This window comes from Haplochromis burtoni, unplaced genomic scaffold, assembly GCF_018398535.1.
Source record: "Haplochromis burtoni strain Fernald_Lab_line unplaced genomic scaffold, NCSU_Asbu1 Contig_641, whole genome shotgun sequence".
In the NCBI taxonomy this organism is placed as follows: Eukaryota; Metazoa; Chordata; class Actinopteri; order Cichliformes; family Cichlidae; genus Haplochromis; species Haplochromis burtoni.
The window spans coordinates 64,456-80,250 of NW_024583002.1; the positions used below are offsets into that span (position 1 = coordinate 64,456).

General features: G+C 40.3%; 1 protein-coding gene across 2 annotated transcripts in view; it reads left to right on the forward strand.

Moving 5' to 3' along the window:
• LOC102297485 (semaphorin-4B) overlaps positions 1-15,795 on the forward strand; it is a 59,003-nt gene that overhangs the window by 10,874 nt on the left and 32,334 nt on the right. For both annotated transcript variants that reach the window (XM_005949193.3, XM_005949192.3), the window contains exon 2: positions 11,342-11,781. In XM_005949193.3, coding sequence (XP_005949255.1) covers positions 11,661-11,781 — 121 coding nt within the window. In that variant the 5' untranslated portion in view covers positions 11,342-11,660. The remainder of the gene's footprint in view (positions 1-11,341; positions 11,782-15,795) is intronic.

The following is a 15,795-nucleotide window of genomic DNA, read 5'->3' on the forward strand; positions in this document are numbered from 1 at the left end:
GGGTTTTCAATGTTGGGTCAAAAGAAGACTATGAATGCAGGTGACACTTCTGAGGCTTTTTCTGATGAGCCAGAAATTCTTCAGCAAATTGGATTTTCTTCATTTATTGCTGCTTTATACTCTGGCATTGCTTTCATAAACAAATCTGGTTTTGATGGTAAAAACATGTGTTCTATCTGCATTTCACTAATTCAAGTCAGACTGCTGTCATGCCTGTTCATCTATCACATGGAGCTGGAGAATTAAAGAGATTTGTACCACTACTGACAAATGCTTCAGGTACTTGCTTAAGTCTCATGGCATTTATTATATTTGGTGTTTTTCCACTGTTTATCTTGAAGATCAAACATGGCAGACAGTGCGAATGAAGCCTCTTGAGGTCGATATAGTCCTGTAACATTTCCGTAGCAAGTCTTTGATAATTCTGTAGATGTAATCCAAGTTTGTGCTCACGCTTCTGTTATAAAACTGAGCAGTTGCAGACCCCTGTTGAACTCTGTTTGGGGGCAGAATTGCAAAAACATGTTGGATAATACATGTCGAGCTACTCAGGTTTATTTTGAAGGACGGTTTATACCACTTGGCTGCATCTGTCTGACAAGTTCATCAGAAGTGCTCTCTGACTTCCATGAGGGTTTAACTAAGGTAGCTGTCTTTGAATGGAAACATGTTATGTAACGTGGAGCTCTCCTCCAGAGACAAATGAACGTCTTCTGCATTTTTCTTCTCTTATTTTGAAAGAAGTGTGGAGAAAAATATAAACAGTGACTTTGTAATGGAAAACAGGCTTACGATGTGCCTGGAATGCTGAGATCCAGTATTTATTTATATAGTAAATTACCAGAGACCCATATTATTAGGTTATTTAAACCTCGCCTTTTCCTAAATAATGAAAAAGTGCTGTGCACTCAATAAGGAAGAAAACTCCTTTATGTGAGGACCTTTATGACTGGTATTGGTAGGTGTAAAGTAGCACAATAGGAGGAGGGGAATTGTACCATTTTGTTTTGTTTTTCTTTGTATAAGCTGTTTTTGTTTTATTTCCCGTGTTTGGATTCTTGCTTCTTTTTTCCCCCCTCACAGGAAACTGGCACGGTTTGCCATGGTTTTCAGGGTTTTCCATGAGGTCATAGCACCTGATACCAAATACTTTTTTTCAGTACCTGCTCCCCCGGTGTTCCAAGTGATCCAAACGGGTACTAAAATGTGGCGTCTTCGGTCTGCATGCCACCGATTGACTGGTCAGTAGCATCATTCCATGAGTCATGAGAGCGTCTTGTTCACAAAAATTAAAACCGCCATTTTTGAAACCCAGCAACGACACATGCTTACTGCTTGCTATATCGATATACTCCAGTAGGAAATGAACCCCCTTCGTGGAACAGAAAGCCAAGGTTAACCATGAAGTTATCAGGATAACAAAAGATCCTTCTGTTGTGTACAGGCCTCTTGTTTCAACAGGTGGTGGTTACACACAAACACATACAGCAGTGCAGCAAAGGCAGTAAACATGGAGGAGCATAAAGAAACATCAACTAATGTAAACAGTGCTGGATTTAAAATCTGTGCAGTATTTCTCAGATTAATGTTTCCAAACAGAAAGAAAATCTGACATGTTTTTTGTACCATAATGGGCAGAATTTGGCAGATGGTGCTCAATAAATTCACTTTAAGTGAAAAGTTAAACAAATTGGCCTACTAGTTCTTTTATGATTATAAACGTTATCTTAATGTGCTGTACAGGGCTTTGCTGTTGTTAAATTAAGATATTCAGGAGTTTTAATTTTGTTTTGAGTGGTATTAAATGGCGTTATAATAATCATTATTATTGTAGTAGTAGCCTTGTGAAAGGCAGAGGGAGGTTGTCGCAGTAAGTCCAATGACTAAATTGAGGCTAAAGAAAATATTAATGATGTCAGGATTTTATTAGTTTTTTTCCCAGGCCTTCACTCCCCAGCCAAGCAATTTTTGTACACTCTTTAATTAAGAATTGATTTTGCCATTTTGTTTGCAGTCTTTTAGATCGTTTCCAATTATTTCCCTATAAATGATTATTGAACTCCAAATGCATTATGATATCATTCCCTTATTTGTTCCAAGTCTCCACTATTATCAGTAGGACCGTTGCCCAGAGGGACAGAACTGTTGACCTTTTACTTCCTTTATTGGCTACAACTGCTGGCAAAGACAAAGACAGAGCTCACGCCTGACGGTAAACAAAGCAGTACTGCTTCGGTTGTTCTTTTTGAAGTCCAGATGTTTGCTGAGAGTCAACAGCCAACTGCCTCGAAGCGGCCAACCTGACAAATGACTCGGACAAACTGTGTCATGTTTCCACTTGGAATGAGTAATGAGAACAGTTTTGTGGTCAAGCCTTTTGGTCACGGTCATCGAAGTTCTTACCTGAGCACGCTGAAGTGAGTTTGGGTCTGACGAGGTGAAGTGGAGCCTGAAACAGAATATAGTCATCTGATATGCTTTTAAATCCTATTGCTCTGCTTGTCAAATCATGTAAGGAAATGAGTCCTCACATCGGTTTAACTACGGGGATTAATCGTGCACCGCACTCCCCCACCACCACTTTGACGTGTAAGTCATGAGATGAATAGCCCAGTATGGATAACCAATCCTTTGGATTTGATGGTGTAATTAGCAGATGAACTGTGATGCTAATACAGCATGGTCCAGACCTCAGAAAGGCCTCTGTTGTGCAATTGCATGACTCTAAACTTTCAACTCTCCTTTGTGACACCACAGAGTTTGTTCACAGTCTTGCCTGACATCGTCATCGACCCAGCAGATGAATAAGATGCTGTGGTCCGTCGTGGCCACGGGCAACTTTCACAGCACCAGTGTGCCTCACATATCTGGGCTGCAAAATCAGAGGGAGGCCACAGGCACTGGAAAACAATTGAAAGGATTTTTCCCCTCACTGCTAATGTTTTCGGACAATCATTAAACTTGGTTCTGTCAACTAAGCAGTCAAGAGCCCCAAGCAAGTAGGAACGTAAAATTCTTTCTCTGTTTTTGTGGTTCAGTCTTCCAGGCCACACTGTTAGTCTGTAATCGTGAGGATTTCCTGATTAATCAGCACACCATATTAGTCTAAATGGGTCATTAGGGTAAAGTGTGGTGAGCTTTTCAACACAGAAGCACACAATAAACAGTTTGTAGTTTAGTGGACTGAAGGGGGAAAATTGCTATTCAGTTTTTATCATCATAAGAGCTCCATGTCTCCAAATTTTTCTGTAGTTTCTGTATTGGGACTGTGTCAAGAGAGAGAAATTATGCCTCCTATCACACTGCGCTCTGACTGACGCACGGCTCATTATTGACGCTTTGCAAGTTTTTCAAGAACTGATCTCCCACCGTTCCCCGTCAAGCTTGAATAATTTCAGGGAAGGGCAAGTCTGTATCAGAGGGAATAAGGTGACCCTTACTCTCCTTTAAGCACTTATCTCCTCTGCCAGTTCTGCTTCACTCACTCGTTTGAAATGATAATTGCCACTTCCTGCATGGCAAAGCTGAGCAGTATGTACACTAATGTAAAAAGGGGGTTTGAATATTCCTCAGAGCCAATTCTAGCTTTGGATCAGACTTGAAGCGTTGTCACATCATGGTGTAATTTCAACACTTTGTGGCTGTAGCATGTTGGAATAAATGTCACAGAAAGACAATTCCAGTAAGTAGCCTCATAGATGCCACTCAGGGATGTAAAATCACTGGGTTCCTGCATTTCAATGAATGCCTTTGACTCTGACACACAGACGTGATGGGATCATGGAAACGGAGCACGTACTGTAGTTAAACAATTAGCACACATCTCGCTGGTAGCTTAAGGTCATGCAAAGCCAATTAAGGCACATTCAGTACTCGGCCTGGTACCTGATTAACATATGAGGAGGTGTGGCACATAGAACTGGATGAACTGCTGAGTGCATGTATAAGATTCAAACGAACACCAACCAATCATGTTACACTGGAACACTTTGCTTCAGTTCTCTGGTAGCTGTTACTACCTTAAAACAACCTGTTTAGGGACATTTTACTGTGGGGAATACATCAGGCATGGTTGCGTCGCTTGACTTCTGGAGTTGTTTACATACACTAAAGACAAAGCTTGCAGTTTCACCAGATGCATCCAAAAAAGCAGGTTTCTGCTCTGCATCACTTTAAAAAAAAGTTTTGTTTTGTGTTTGCTATTGGTAGACCAGGTGCTTCACATCTGAAATGCTCTTAGGTAGGTTGAAGCTGTGCAGAGCGTGGAGCAAAACTAAAGATGAAAAACACACCAAAAGATCTTTTAAGTGCCTGGATGCTGACCTGGAGCCTCTTGCAGGTTTTCTGTGGTTTCTTATTCCATGAGATTGGTAGTCGGGGGAGACCTTCATGGACAACACTTATGTTGAGCCATCCTGCTGAAACTAGATCAGATTGGTATCTAGCAAGGAAGCCAGGTAAATGCCTCCAAGCATTTCCTGCGGGGTGGAGCACAGTGGGGGAGGCGGATACGATCGGGGACTGTTGCAACAATGTTTAAATGGTTAATATGACATGAATATCAAGACTCGATGGTTTTAAAGTTGTTCCTGGTTAGATTCTTTTACAAATAACCGGCGATCTATACATGCCTTCTTGGTCATAAACTGTCAGATACATTGGTACTACTCTTTACCTCGAACAAGAGATGTCTGTCATAAATGCTTACTAGTCTTATTAATGCTGTCATTTATAATTTATTATGGGTAGGATTTTGCTGAACTCATTGCCTCTGTGTTAATTGTCAAAGCAGATTAAAAAATTGTGGACATTTGGATTTATCGGAGAAGTAGTATATTGCGCTTTCAGTAAGTCCGCTTTGTGTCTGCTACGCTGAAAAGGAGCTTTGATCTAAATTCATTTCTATGCAGTGGCAGTTTTGACCATGAGTGAGTGAGTATTTGGGGGTTTATGGAAAGTGACTGGGTTATGAACTGAAGACCAGGACTTGCTGTTTGGTCACAGGCAAATTTTCTTCACAGCGAATGCCTAATTTGCTTAGTTTTTCCAGTAATTTTATCATTTGAAAGTCATTAAAAATCCTTTTGTATCTGAATCCAGAAGGGAGATACCACAGCAGGATGCATTACAGCCAGTCATCAACACAAAGATGATTCTGTGAATAATTAATAACTCATGCAGGGAAAAGTCATCTTCCTTGTATCAGTCTGGGATCACACATATGAATAAGTAATTGAGTACTTAATTGAGTTTCAGTTCTCAGAGAGTTCCACATTAGTGTCTGATGATTCCCAGTACAGGGCACAGGTAGTGGATTACAGCTCACAAGTCAGTATTGCTTCTTAGATTTCCCTCTTCTTTGCTTTTTCAAACTTTGTGTTTGTATCAAACTGCTTGGTCTGAAATCTGTGAAGCAATTTTTCGAGATGGATGTCGACCATTTGTGGATATTTGCATAAAGAAAATGGAAAAAGTTATAGTAAATGAACAGGTCCTGATAAGCAGTCATATCTGAATTTTGAACCGTTTGTACAAATTTGGCTCTTTCAGAGGAAGTTTGCCTTTAGGCACCAGGATTCCCAGTTCACAGCTGCTCCATATTAAAGACCAAAACGTTGGAGCATGCATAAAGGTTTCATTTCATTCCAGGTTAAAATCTCTTCTGTGTGCAGACACCGAGGTCTCCATTTGGTTTCAGAGCCAAGAAAAAAATTCACATTACCTGCAGGGTAGAAATGATATTGGAGAGGCAGTAGAACATTTTGTGTTCATGTTTTTCTTTTTCTCTTTTATCTTCTGTTAAATAAATAAGTGAAAGCAGAGAGGAAAAAGCCTGCTTATTGATGGCCTTCATTGATGCACTTTTGTATTTATATTTTATTACTTTATGCTTTTGAGAATATTTACTTTCAGTCCACTTTCAATTCCCTGATCTAGAGGAAGTTCCTTTCAAGAAGCAAAGACAAAAATATTTTGATGGGAAAATGTTTTTTTTTTCTTTGTTTTTTTTCTGTTTTTTTTTTTTCAAAGCCTGCATTGTTGAGTTATGAGGAGGTTGTCCATATATAAACCACTCAAAGGCTTCTGAGAGAGGATATCCTGAAGATTTCTCTGATAGAAGTAGCTAGGAAAGAAAGAAGCCAATTTAGCACTACTGTAGAGGCACTCAAGATTTTAGCCAAATTTGAGTGTGGACTTCCTGTTTTTAAAAGTCCACCTCGTTTGAGTATGTTATCAGCATGGTGATGATCAGAACCCTTTTTGAGATGGGTTGAATTTGCGTAGGATAATACGCTTGTCTCTCTTTTTTCTTTTTGTTTTTAATAAAAAGTAATTGTAGCTTAAGAGTGATATCTACATGCGAGTTTGCAATTAATGACATCATCGCAGTTGTCTACACATCTCTGTTGTCTGACATCTTTATCCCTGAGCTCCCTCATCCAGACATGCTGACTCATGCTTAACCGTCATGTAAACTCACAGAGTCACTGTGATGATGAATTCACTATGTGCTCTGCCAGCTTAGCAAACAATTGGTGCTGTCTCAACTGCTGCACGGGGTGCTTATGGTTTATTTTTAACCCAGTCGTGATTTATTTAGCGCACTCCCTTCTTGGTGTGGGAGAAGTCTGCTCACCTGAAAGTTTTCCTTCTACTACCCACAGTCCCATTCCCTAGTGGACAGAGTAAGCGTTAACGTTTCACCCAATGTTCCTGCAAAGTACAGCATGCAATGTTTTACCTCACGGATATTTGAAAAGTAGTTCACCTTTTACCCCTGATTCATTAAGATTCAGAAAGGTTAAAGTTAGTTTAACCTATTAACTATTTATCTGATGACGTGTTCTTTAAAAACAAAGTAAATATTGCCGGTATGTCTAGCAAGGTGGGTTGAAAAAAATGATTTGGAGTCCATGCCATTGATTTGGGTGGGGGAAAAAAATGTACCTCCCTCAGCGATCTTGATTTTTGCAATAATTATGCATTGCGCACCCAAGAAAGCAGGCTGCTAGTCTGAGTTATGATGACAGACACAGTAAGGAGTCTCTGCCTTGTCAGTAGACTACTGAGGCCTTCTTTGCCGAAGATGATAGCTCCACAAATCTTTTGTAAATAGTGATTTAAACCCAAGAGGCCACATTAAACATTAACGTTAACATTTATTTGATTTAAACATTGCTGTCCTTTTTTGTTACTGGAAGAAGTCATTACATCGTTTTGGATACAGTTCCCCAAAGTCACCCTTAAATCTGGCCTGACGGACACAGATAAGATTTGATGGCAACTTGTGCAATTAAAAATGCTTTTATAGTTCCCTTTCACTTAGATGTGCTCATGATACTGTTAATGGATTGGACCGCAGCCTAATCTACCCTCATGTCAAACTCAGTCATACTGCTCTCATCACAAGGTCCTGCCTGGCTGCTGATTATCTCCATAAGTGCCTCATTTTGTGCCAAAGACCAAATGTGAGACAAGTCACTTTGCAGAGAAGAGTTATTGAGAATTCGTAGCCTAGCACAAAGCCCAGTCTTTTACGTAATCAAAAGCTAGCCAAATGGTTAGCATTCATGCTGCTACCTTTCCAATGAACTCGACATGACCTGACGGAGTGTATCGCCCAATGTGTCTTTCACATCCTTTTGCCATATGAACAGATGCAGGAATTAATAGGGAGCCTCGAGGGAGGTTCAGAAGGTTAATGAATCTGTAGCTTTAAGCAATATGGCACCAGATTCACCCTTCACAGATACAAGGAGCAGCAGACCCTCGCCTGCATGAGCAGATGGGTCCAGTGGCATTGAGTATAGTTGCTCACTTTTACTGTAACAGCTCTGGTTGAATAGAATTCTAATCCTATAAATCCTATAATTGTTACCTCTAATTAGATCACTTTCTTTGGTCGAGCACTTGCTGTCAAATATGATTTAATGCTTATTAATATTTAGTACTTTTTTCCTTCAGACCCTTGTTGCATTGCTTTTGAGATTGGATTAGGACACTGCATGAGTACTTTGACTAAAATGCATTTACGTATGATGGGGTCTTTTTAAAATCTGAAAGAAAAGAGGATGAATGCAGTATTACATCAGTTTACTTGGCCTTCGCGCCCTTGTTAAGGCTGAACAGATCTGCCTGAGGCCTGCAAAGTGTCCATCTAGTGCTCCTCAGGCACCGGGCCCAGTTATATGAACATTTATGAGTCATCATGCGTCTTGGATTCCCCAGATACCTTGTTTCCTATTCGGGTGCATGGGCCTCTTGCTATTGGCATAGTTTTGTCAAAAAAGACAAGACAAACTTTTTATTTTCTCTTTTTTTGAGGCCAATATTTCTGTAAGGAGGCAGATGAGTAAACTGTAAGTAAATGTGTTTTTGTTTTAGTTTATTGGCTTAATTCTTTGGTAGAAGTCACGACTAGGTGTGTACGTGATAGGTCTGAATGTTTTTGCTGTAATTAAGCAAACACGATTGTGTAAAATGTTTTCTGAACCAATTAAATTGGAACCAAATTACTCATGACTGAAATTTTGGTGAAATTTTTGGTGGGCATCAGCTACATTTTTGAGGTGGTAAAAGGTCAATTTAAGTGTGTTGAGATATTTCTTCATGCATTACTGCCCTAAAGAGTTTGATGAATTAAGAAGCTTTTAAGCCGAGTGGCAGGAAACACTTCTAACAGCACGCCTCTCTTTTCATTAAAATTTAAAACACTTGCAGTTAAATAAGGATGTGCCCTGGGAACATGGAGGCTTGAGGTGTGCAAGAGATGCTGGGCAGCCAAGCTTGTTGTCCCAGCAGGCATGAGAGGGACCACCGGAGGCAAAAGGAAATGTTAGAGTACCGTGGGTGGATGTTTCAGCCCACAGTGACTCAGCTAGCTTCAGTGGAGCAGCAAGAACCACAGCAGGCCTGGCAGTGAAGTGAAGAGTGACACAGACCTATTAGTTGGATGCTGCAGACCCCGGGGAGGGGAGACCAGGGTGTGACACTGAGATACAGATGTATTCAAGTCAGCTCCCCACTCTTCAGACTGGGCAGGTAGCAGAGTATGTTAAAAAGTATTATTCAGGCTGCTCAAAAGTTTAAAATGGTACTTTCCAGCTGGGCCCTACCTCCGCAGATGCCCAGGAGCTACTTATTGTCCCACGCTCATCTTGGTCTGCTGTATTTATTGGCTGTCATAAATATTTGCATGAGGTCTTCAGGGAGTTCCTTCAATGATGCGAGAGACGCCATGTGCTCTGCAGTGTTTACTTTCTAAACCTAACCACCTCTGTGGGTTCTTCAGGGAGGCATCTAGCACTGCCGGGCAATAAGGAGTAGGGAGTTATATCAAACACGAGGGCTTTACTGAGCTCACTGAACGGAGGCATCTGTACTCCGGTCAGGATATTGGTGAATTCATAAGAATCAAGTAATAGTTTGCACTCTGGTTTAGGTCTGAAAACACTGGCAAATATATGATCTACAGCTGTTTTGGGTGCACAACAGGCATGTGGTATTGCTGTAAGGAGTCAGTAAGGCCATCACTTGGACCAAGATTGAAATATATTGCAAGCGTGCATACCCCACCTCAGACAGGGTTGTAATAACTTTGGTGATCCCCTGGACTTTCAACTCGCATCATCACTGGGTCAAAATTTTAGAAAAGATCATTTGTTTCGGCCATAGCGCTTCTATTTTTGTGTTAATTTGAAATTGCACTATACTGTGTACAAAACTGGTTATTTTGATTTAACAAGTTAAACCAAACAGGAGTCACTGAATGTACTTTATAATTTAATACCTCTTTAATACTTCTCCAGGCTTACAAAAACAGTCTAGGCTCTTAGTTTTTTTTTTTTTCACAGCTCTTTTTGATTCAGTATCTGTGCTCTCATGACATTGCTTTTGGTGAAAGAAATGCTTTGTTATCAGTGAAAAAAAACTCATAAAAAGGTGCCACCTGTGTTCAGTTTCAAATGGTAAACAAGCAAAGTGTCAACTAGATAGTAAACTGAGAGAGAGCTTAAAAGCCATCTTCCTCAGGTTTTGTTGGAGACCAACATGAAGGTGCTAATCACAAATATCCTTCTACGCAGGTTGGCGTCCACATTCTGGACAGGTGGCTTCGGATGGTTAAGTGTTAGTTTTGTCTGACGCAGCTATTGTAAAGCTGCTCATTTCCTGCTTTAAAGTATTGCACTGGTCATTTACTTAATTTCTACCTTGCTCATATACAATTTTATTTCACAGGAAAAGAGGGGCTTTTTTTCTCGTGGCTACAGCTCCGGTTCATCATAACCTCTTTGAACCAGCAGGCAGTAATTAATAAAAATAGACCATGACTGTAATAGACCACTGTTTCTGTCACTGGCTAGCAAAGGCAGAAATGTGTCAACACCTAGTTGCAATAAACGTGACCTCAAAGGAAACATAATGCATCTTCATATTTGAAGGTTTGGGCTCGTGTCAACAATTTGTGTTTTCCTCAAACAAGCAAAAATAAATTATGACAGGTTTGATAGCTGTTGATGTTGTTTCAAAAAACTCAGAGGGTTGAAACAAATGGGCTGGTGCTTACTTTAAGTGCTTTTCAATAAAACTGACAGCCCACTAAACACAAAATACCAGTATAGATTTACATAACATGCTTCTGATCTGTATACTCACACAAAGCAAATAAAAGCTGTTCATTGCACCTTCTTGTGACAAATTACCGGGTTGTCTTGGGAGTCACTGTTCTTTTATTTCCCCACATAGCCACAAAATTGGAGCCAGACTCCCGTATTATCTTCTAGGGGGATCTCTCACAGATTTGTTGACAGCATAATTAAATACAGAGATTAAAAAAAAATGTAGTAGGCGTTTCGTCTTTCAAACAGCAAATTGGATATTCACTTAGGCTTAAGTTTGTGAAACCCTTCAAGCTACCAGATGATGAGTATTTTCATTTTAGCTGGTTAGAGCGCTGAATGATCTGTTTTGCTGAGTTTTCTTTGTGGTGGGAAAAAAACTAAAACAAAAGGTTGTTTGTTCACTATTGAAAGCTGAGGGGCAGATGGATGTGGAAGGTCATTTTTGGGTGATGCCGTTGTTGCTGGCAAAACTAATGAACACTCCTCTCAAATAACAGCTGTTTGAATTGAAATCCACAGCATCCTCTAGAATGAGCCGCTGCTTGAATGTGTTAGTCCTTTTGCGTTTGTAGTTTATGGTTATAGCGTCAGAAGCTGGATAAGGATCTGTTATTCCAGCTTGTGTTTCATCTTTTTTTTTATTTTTTTTTTATTTATTTTTTTTAAAACTGTTGTTGGAACACACATAAAGAAAAAACTTCTCTCTCTCCTTTCCACAGATCCAAGATGACTTTAACTAAGTGGAGTCTGGTTGGAGCTTAGCACTGATCAACCGCAGAGCACTATGAGAAGATGAAATCCAGCAGCCTTTAATCCAGAAAGGATTCCCCTTCTCTAGACTAAGAGGCTACAAACTGTATGTAAAGACCACTGGGAATACAAGACTCGAATCAAGGACACGATCCACCCCCCTTTGACTTGCAGGAAGATGGGAGTGAGAAAATAACCCTCTGTGGCATCAATAGGAGTTTAATGTGTTCCAAGGAATCTTAAAACAAACCTTGTACATCCGTGTTCATCTTAGACAAGCAGGCAACCATGTGGACATTAACTGGGACTGTCCAATGTCTTCCTGCTGCTGCACTGCTATTGGCTAGCTTTCTCCAGTCAGTGATTGCCACTGAGGAAGATGTCATACCTCGCATCAGTTTCCCATACAGTAAGTGTAATTTGTTTTCACTGATGACCAGTTGTGGCTTAACATTGTGGCTGTGAGTGAGTTTTGGCATTATTTCTCCAAAATCTACAGGTCTGTGCATATCACCGTAATGGTTTCCTTTTTTACATCCTTTCATAAAGAAAACTACAACAACCAAATGTAAAGAGAAATTTTTAATATTACATGCAAATGACCCTGTCTTAAAAGCCTTTTTCTTAGAATGCTTAAAGTGGAAAAATGAAATGCAAATGCCACAACAATAAAGTATAAATATAATATTGCTTGTCTCGGTTTGCATATCAAGCAAATAAAACATGAACAGAATTAAATAGAGGACTCGTTTCAGCACTGTGAACTCAGAGCAGTGCTTCTTTTTTTTTCTCTTTTACTTGCTCCTACTTCATTACTGAGGTTTTATTATCCTCATTTTCAGCTCTATATTTTTATGCTTGTACTTCAGTAGGGTAGCTATGCATGATTCAGTTCAAATTAACCCTGATTTATCTTATTCTGGGGGCTTGGTACAGCTTCTCAATTTTAGTTTACTTCAGCTTTTTTCTAATTGCACCTCTGAAAGAACAGGTGAGTGTTGCTTCTGTGTGCGTGTGCATGTGCGTGTGTGAGATATCGTTTATTATTTGTATTTGTTAATATGTTTGTCTGAAACAGTCTCTCTTGTAAATAGGATATTGAGTAATTTTATGACAGGGTGTCTTAGCTGCTTTCAACAGGATATCAGAAGATGAGACACTGTTGTTGCAAAGGGATTGATATGGACAGCAACAATGTTTTAAACAATCATCATTTGTTACTAAGGGGCCCAAAGTGTGCCAGGATAAAGTCCTCCACACTATTACACAACTACCAACAACCTGAACCACTGATACGAGTTGGGACAGATTCATGCTTGTTTTTGGTTTTTTTTGTTTTTTTAATACCAATTTTTGACCCTACCATCCGAATGTTGCAACAGAAATCGAGACTCATCGGATGAGGTGATGTTTTTCTGATGTTGGTGAGCGCATGTGAATTATAGCCTTAGTTTCCTGTTCTTAGCTGACAGAAGTGGCACCCTGTGTTGGCTTCTGCTGCTTCAAGGTTCAATGTATTCAACGATGCTCTACTGCATGTTTTGGTTGTAAAAAGCCATTGCTTGAGTTACTGTAGCCTTCCTGTCAGCTGGAATCGGGCCTTTCTTCTTTGACCTATGGCATCAACAAGCCATTTTCACACAGAACTGGCACTCATTGGGAACCAGCCAGTGAGTGCCAGAAATCTGCCCCATTAGTTGTAATTTCAGCAAATGATAAGCCACCACCTAGAAATGAGAAACCTCCTTTCATCTTTCTTCTGAACTTAAGGAGACAAAAATATTGAGTATTAAGTTGAGAATGCACAGCTGTTTCTACTGAAAACATTATGTGTTGAATATGTAACCGACATGGCGGTAGTAAATAAAGGGGGCAGGGCCAGTTTTTCACAGTGTAACATAATAAATATCAGTGATGAGCAAAAACAACATACACAGCTGCAACAAGTCTGCAGGGAAAGAGGCTGTGGAGCAGTGTGTGCATAGATACATGTACGAAACCACAAGTGACTACAGGCCCAGCCCAGAAACACATATGCCAACTTAAGGACAACCGCACTACAAACATCTCTGCATAGATACATGAAATTACAAGTTTTGTTCCCTGAGGGGGTTTTTTCATATTAGATGTCACTTCACACAAAATTTACTGTCTCTCTTGTGTTTTGTTTTCTTTTTTTCCCCCTCTTGGGCCTTGACAGAAAGACTGGGGGAAAATATGCATAACACGTGACTCTGCAGAGTGCAGAGCAAATGAAGTGCAACAATTTGGGGCCCAGTAGCTGCTCTGTAGCACATACAGTCTGGCATCATACCTTCAAAGGCACTTGGTTGCTCTGTGCTTTTTGCTTCTAATTGACCTTTTGCTAATGTGCGACTGAGTGAAACAATTTATGATACAAATATAAACTTAATGTGTCTCCTGGCAAAATCCACTGATTGAATGGGAGACCTTTTTGCACCCGACTTCATCATCGTATGTAATTACTCTGCACACACTGCCACACGTCCTATTATAACAACTGTGGATTAAGCTTCCATAATTTAAACACATGCCGCTGTTTTCCTGTATTTGCTCTGCCGACAGCTTTTTGGGAATTGATTGATGCATTATGGAAGCTTGTGACAAATGAGGTAGCTGTTTGGATGTGGCTCACAGGGGAAATTGACTGATTTTTTTTTTTTTTTTTTTTTTTTCCCCCCCCCCTCCTCTCAGGAAAGTCCCACTAAACACATTTCAACATCCTGAATTAGAGCTGTTGAAATGTGCGGTTTTACATGGCCAACAAGATGCTCCTTAAAATAAGCTTCTCGCTTCATTCGTTCATCTGTCTGTTCTCATCCAGGCAAATAGTTTAGTCAAACATTAACCACAGCATAAGTTCATAAAGGTTTAGAGGTATATTGGCTCCTTTAAGCACACCTGCCTGTATTTGAAGCCCCTCCCCCCAGAAGGTTTGTTTCCCTCCTCTTTAGCCACTTTAGTGAGCTGTCATCCTGTGATTCACATGCACCACCTCAAATTAGCATCTCTCATACCCAAGAACAACCTTTCACATCCTTGAGCCATTTAGCTTATTTCTCTAAGAGCTGAATAGACTAAATTGGCCCAAGGCTGGTTCCCAGCAAGTGAGTGTTTTGCAAACCACTGATGTTTCTTTCTTCCCCCCTACTTTGCCTCACTCCACGCGGCATTCATCATCTTAAATTCATGTATTTTGACATGAACGATGAGTGATTGAGGTTGTCAGCTGGAGAGCATAAGTAGTAGTGTGAGAAAACTGTTTTTCAACTGACAATTTCGTGTAGAAAGTCTTATTTAAAAGTCACTGGCACTGATTATAAGCTCTTTAATGAGACAACAGCTTTGCACAAACACGCTTCATATATAAACTAACTTTTGTTTGACCTCCACCACTGCTGCAAAACATGTAAAGCAGGTCACCTCTTTAAATAGCCGTTTCTGATTGGCATTGTCTGTAAGAAAAGGGGGACCCGGCCTGTTTTCTGGAGAGAGCACCCTTGCCCTCCTCCTTGAAAAGCATCCCTCTTCCTTTTTGTCCTCCTTCCCTCTCTCCTCGTCCTTCCTTCTCTCCTAATGAGCAAGCTAATCTCTCATGTGTAGTGAGTAGGGGTTTTTGTGGTTGCTGCAAAGGGAGAGCTTGTCTGTTTTTCATTATGGTTCTTGAGCAGAGGCAGAGCAGCACAAAAGATCATGGGACTTGGAGCTGTAAGCAATGGTTAGGCATACAGCATGTATCCCTGTTAGTTATCAGAAGCTTCTCAGACAGTACTTTCTGAAGAGGTGCACTGAAGAGATGGATTCTTTTTGTTCTTTAATTTTCTTTTCTTTTCACTTTAATCAAGGAGACATTCGAGTTCAGACTTGAGTACGTTAACTACAGTGTTTGTCACACACTTACTTGGGCGAGCCACCCAACTAAATTCTATTTTGCAATCTTTGTCTTTTTTTTTTTTTTCTTTTGTTCCCCCACAATCCACTGACACAGTCTCTTCAGTACTGGACAAACTCCTCACTTTTATTTTTGGAAAGTTATCACTAACCAGCTAGGCCCACTGTCCAACATACTCTCAAGTTGACCATTATAGATTGCAGATGAGAAGGGTAGCATATCCAAAACCTTCAGCAGATGGAGAACTGCTTCAACTGACAGTAGCCCCTTTTCCATTAGTACCCATTCGAATCGACTGGACTCGCCAAGGTTTTCAAGGTTTTCCAATAGGTGATAGTAGCCGGTACAAGGTGCTACAATAGTACCTACTCAACTGGACAGGTATTAAAATGTGATGTCGTAAGACTGCATGCCACCATTTGACTGGTCAGTGGAGTCACTCAATGAGTCATGAGAGCATCTTGTTCACAAAAATCAAATCTGCCATTTTTAAGACCCGGCAACGAGGGA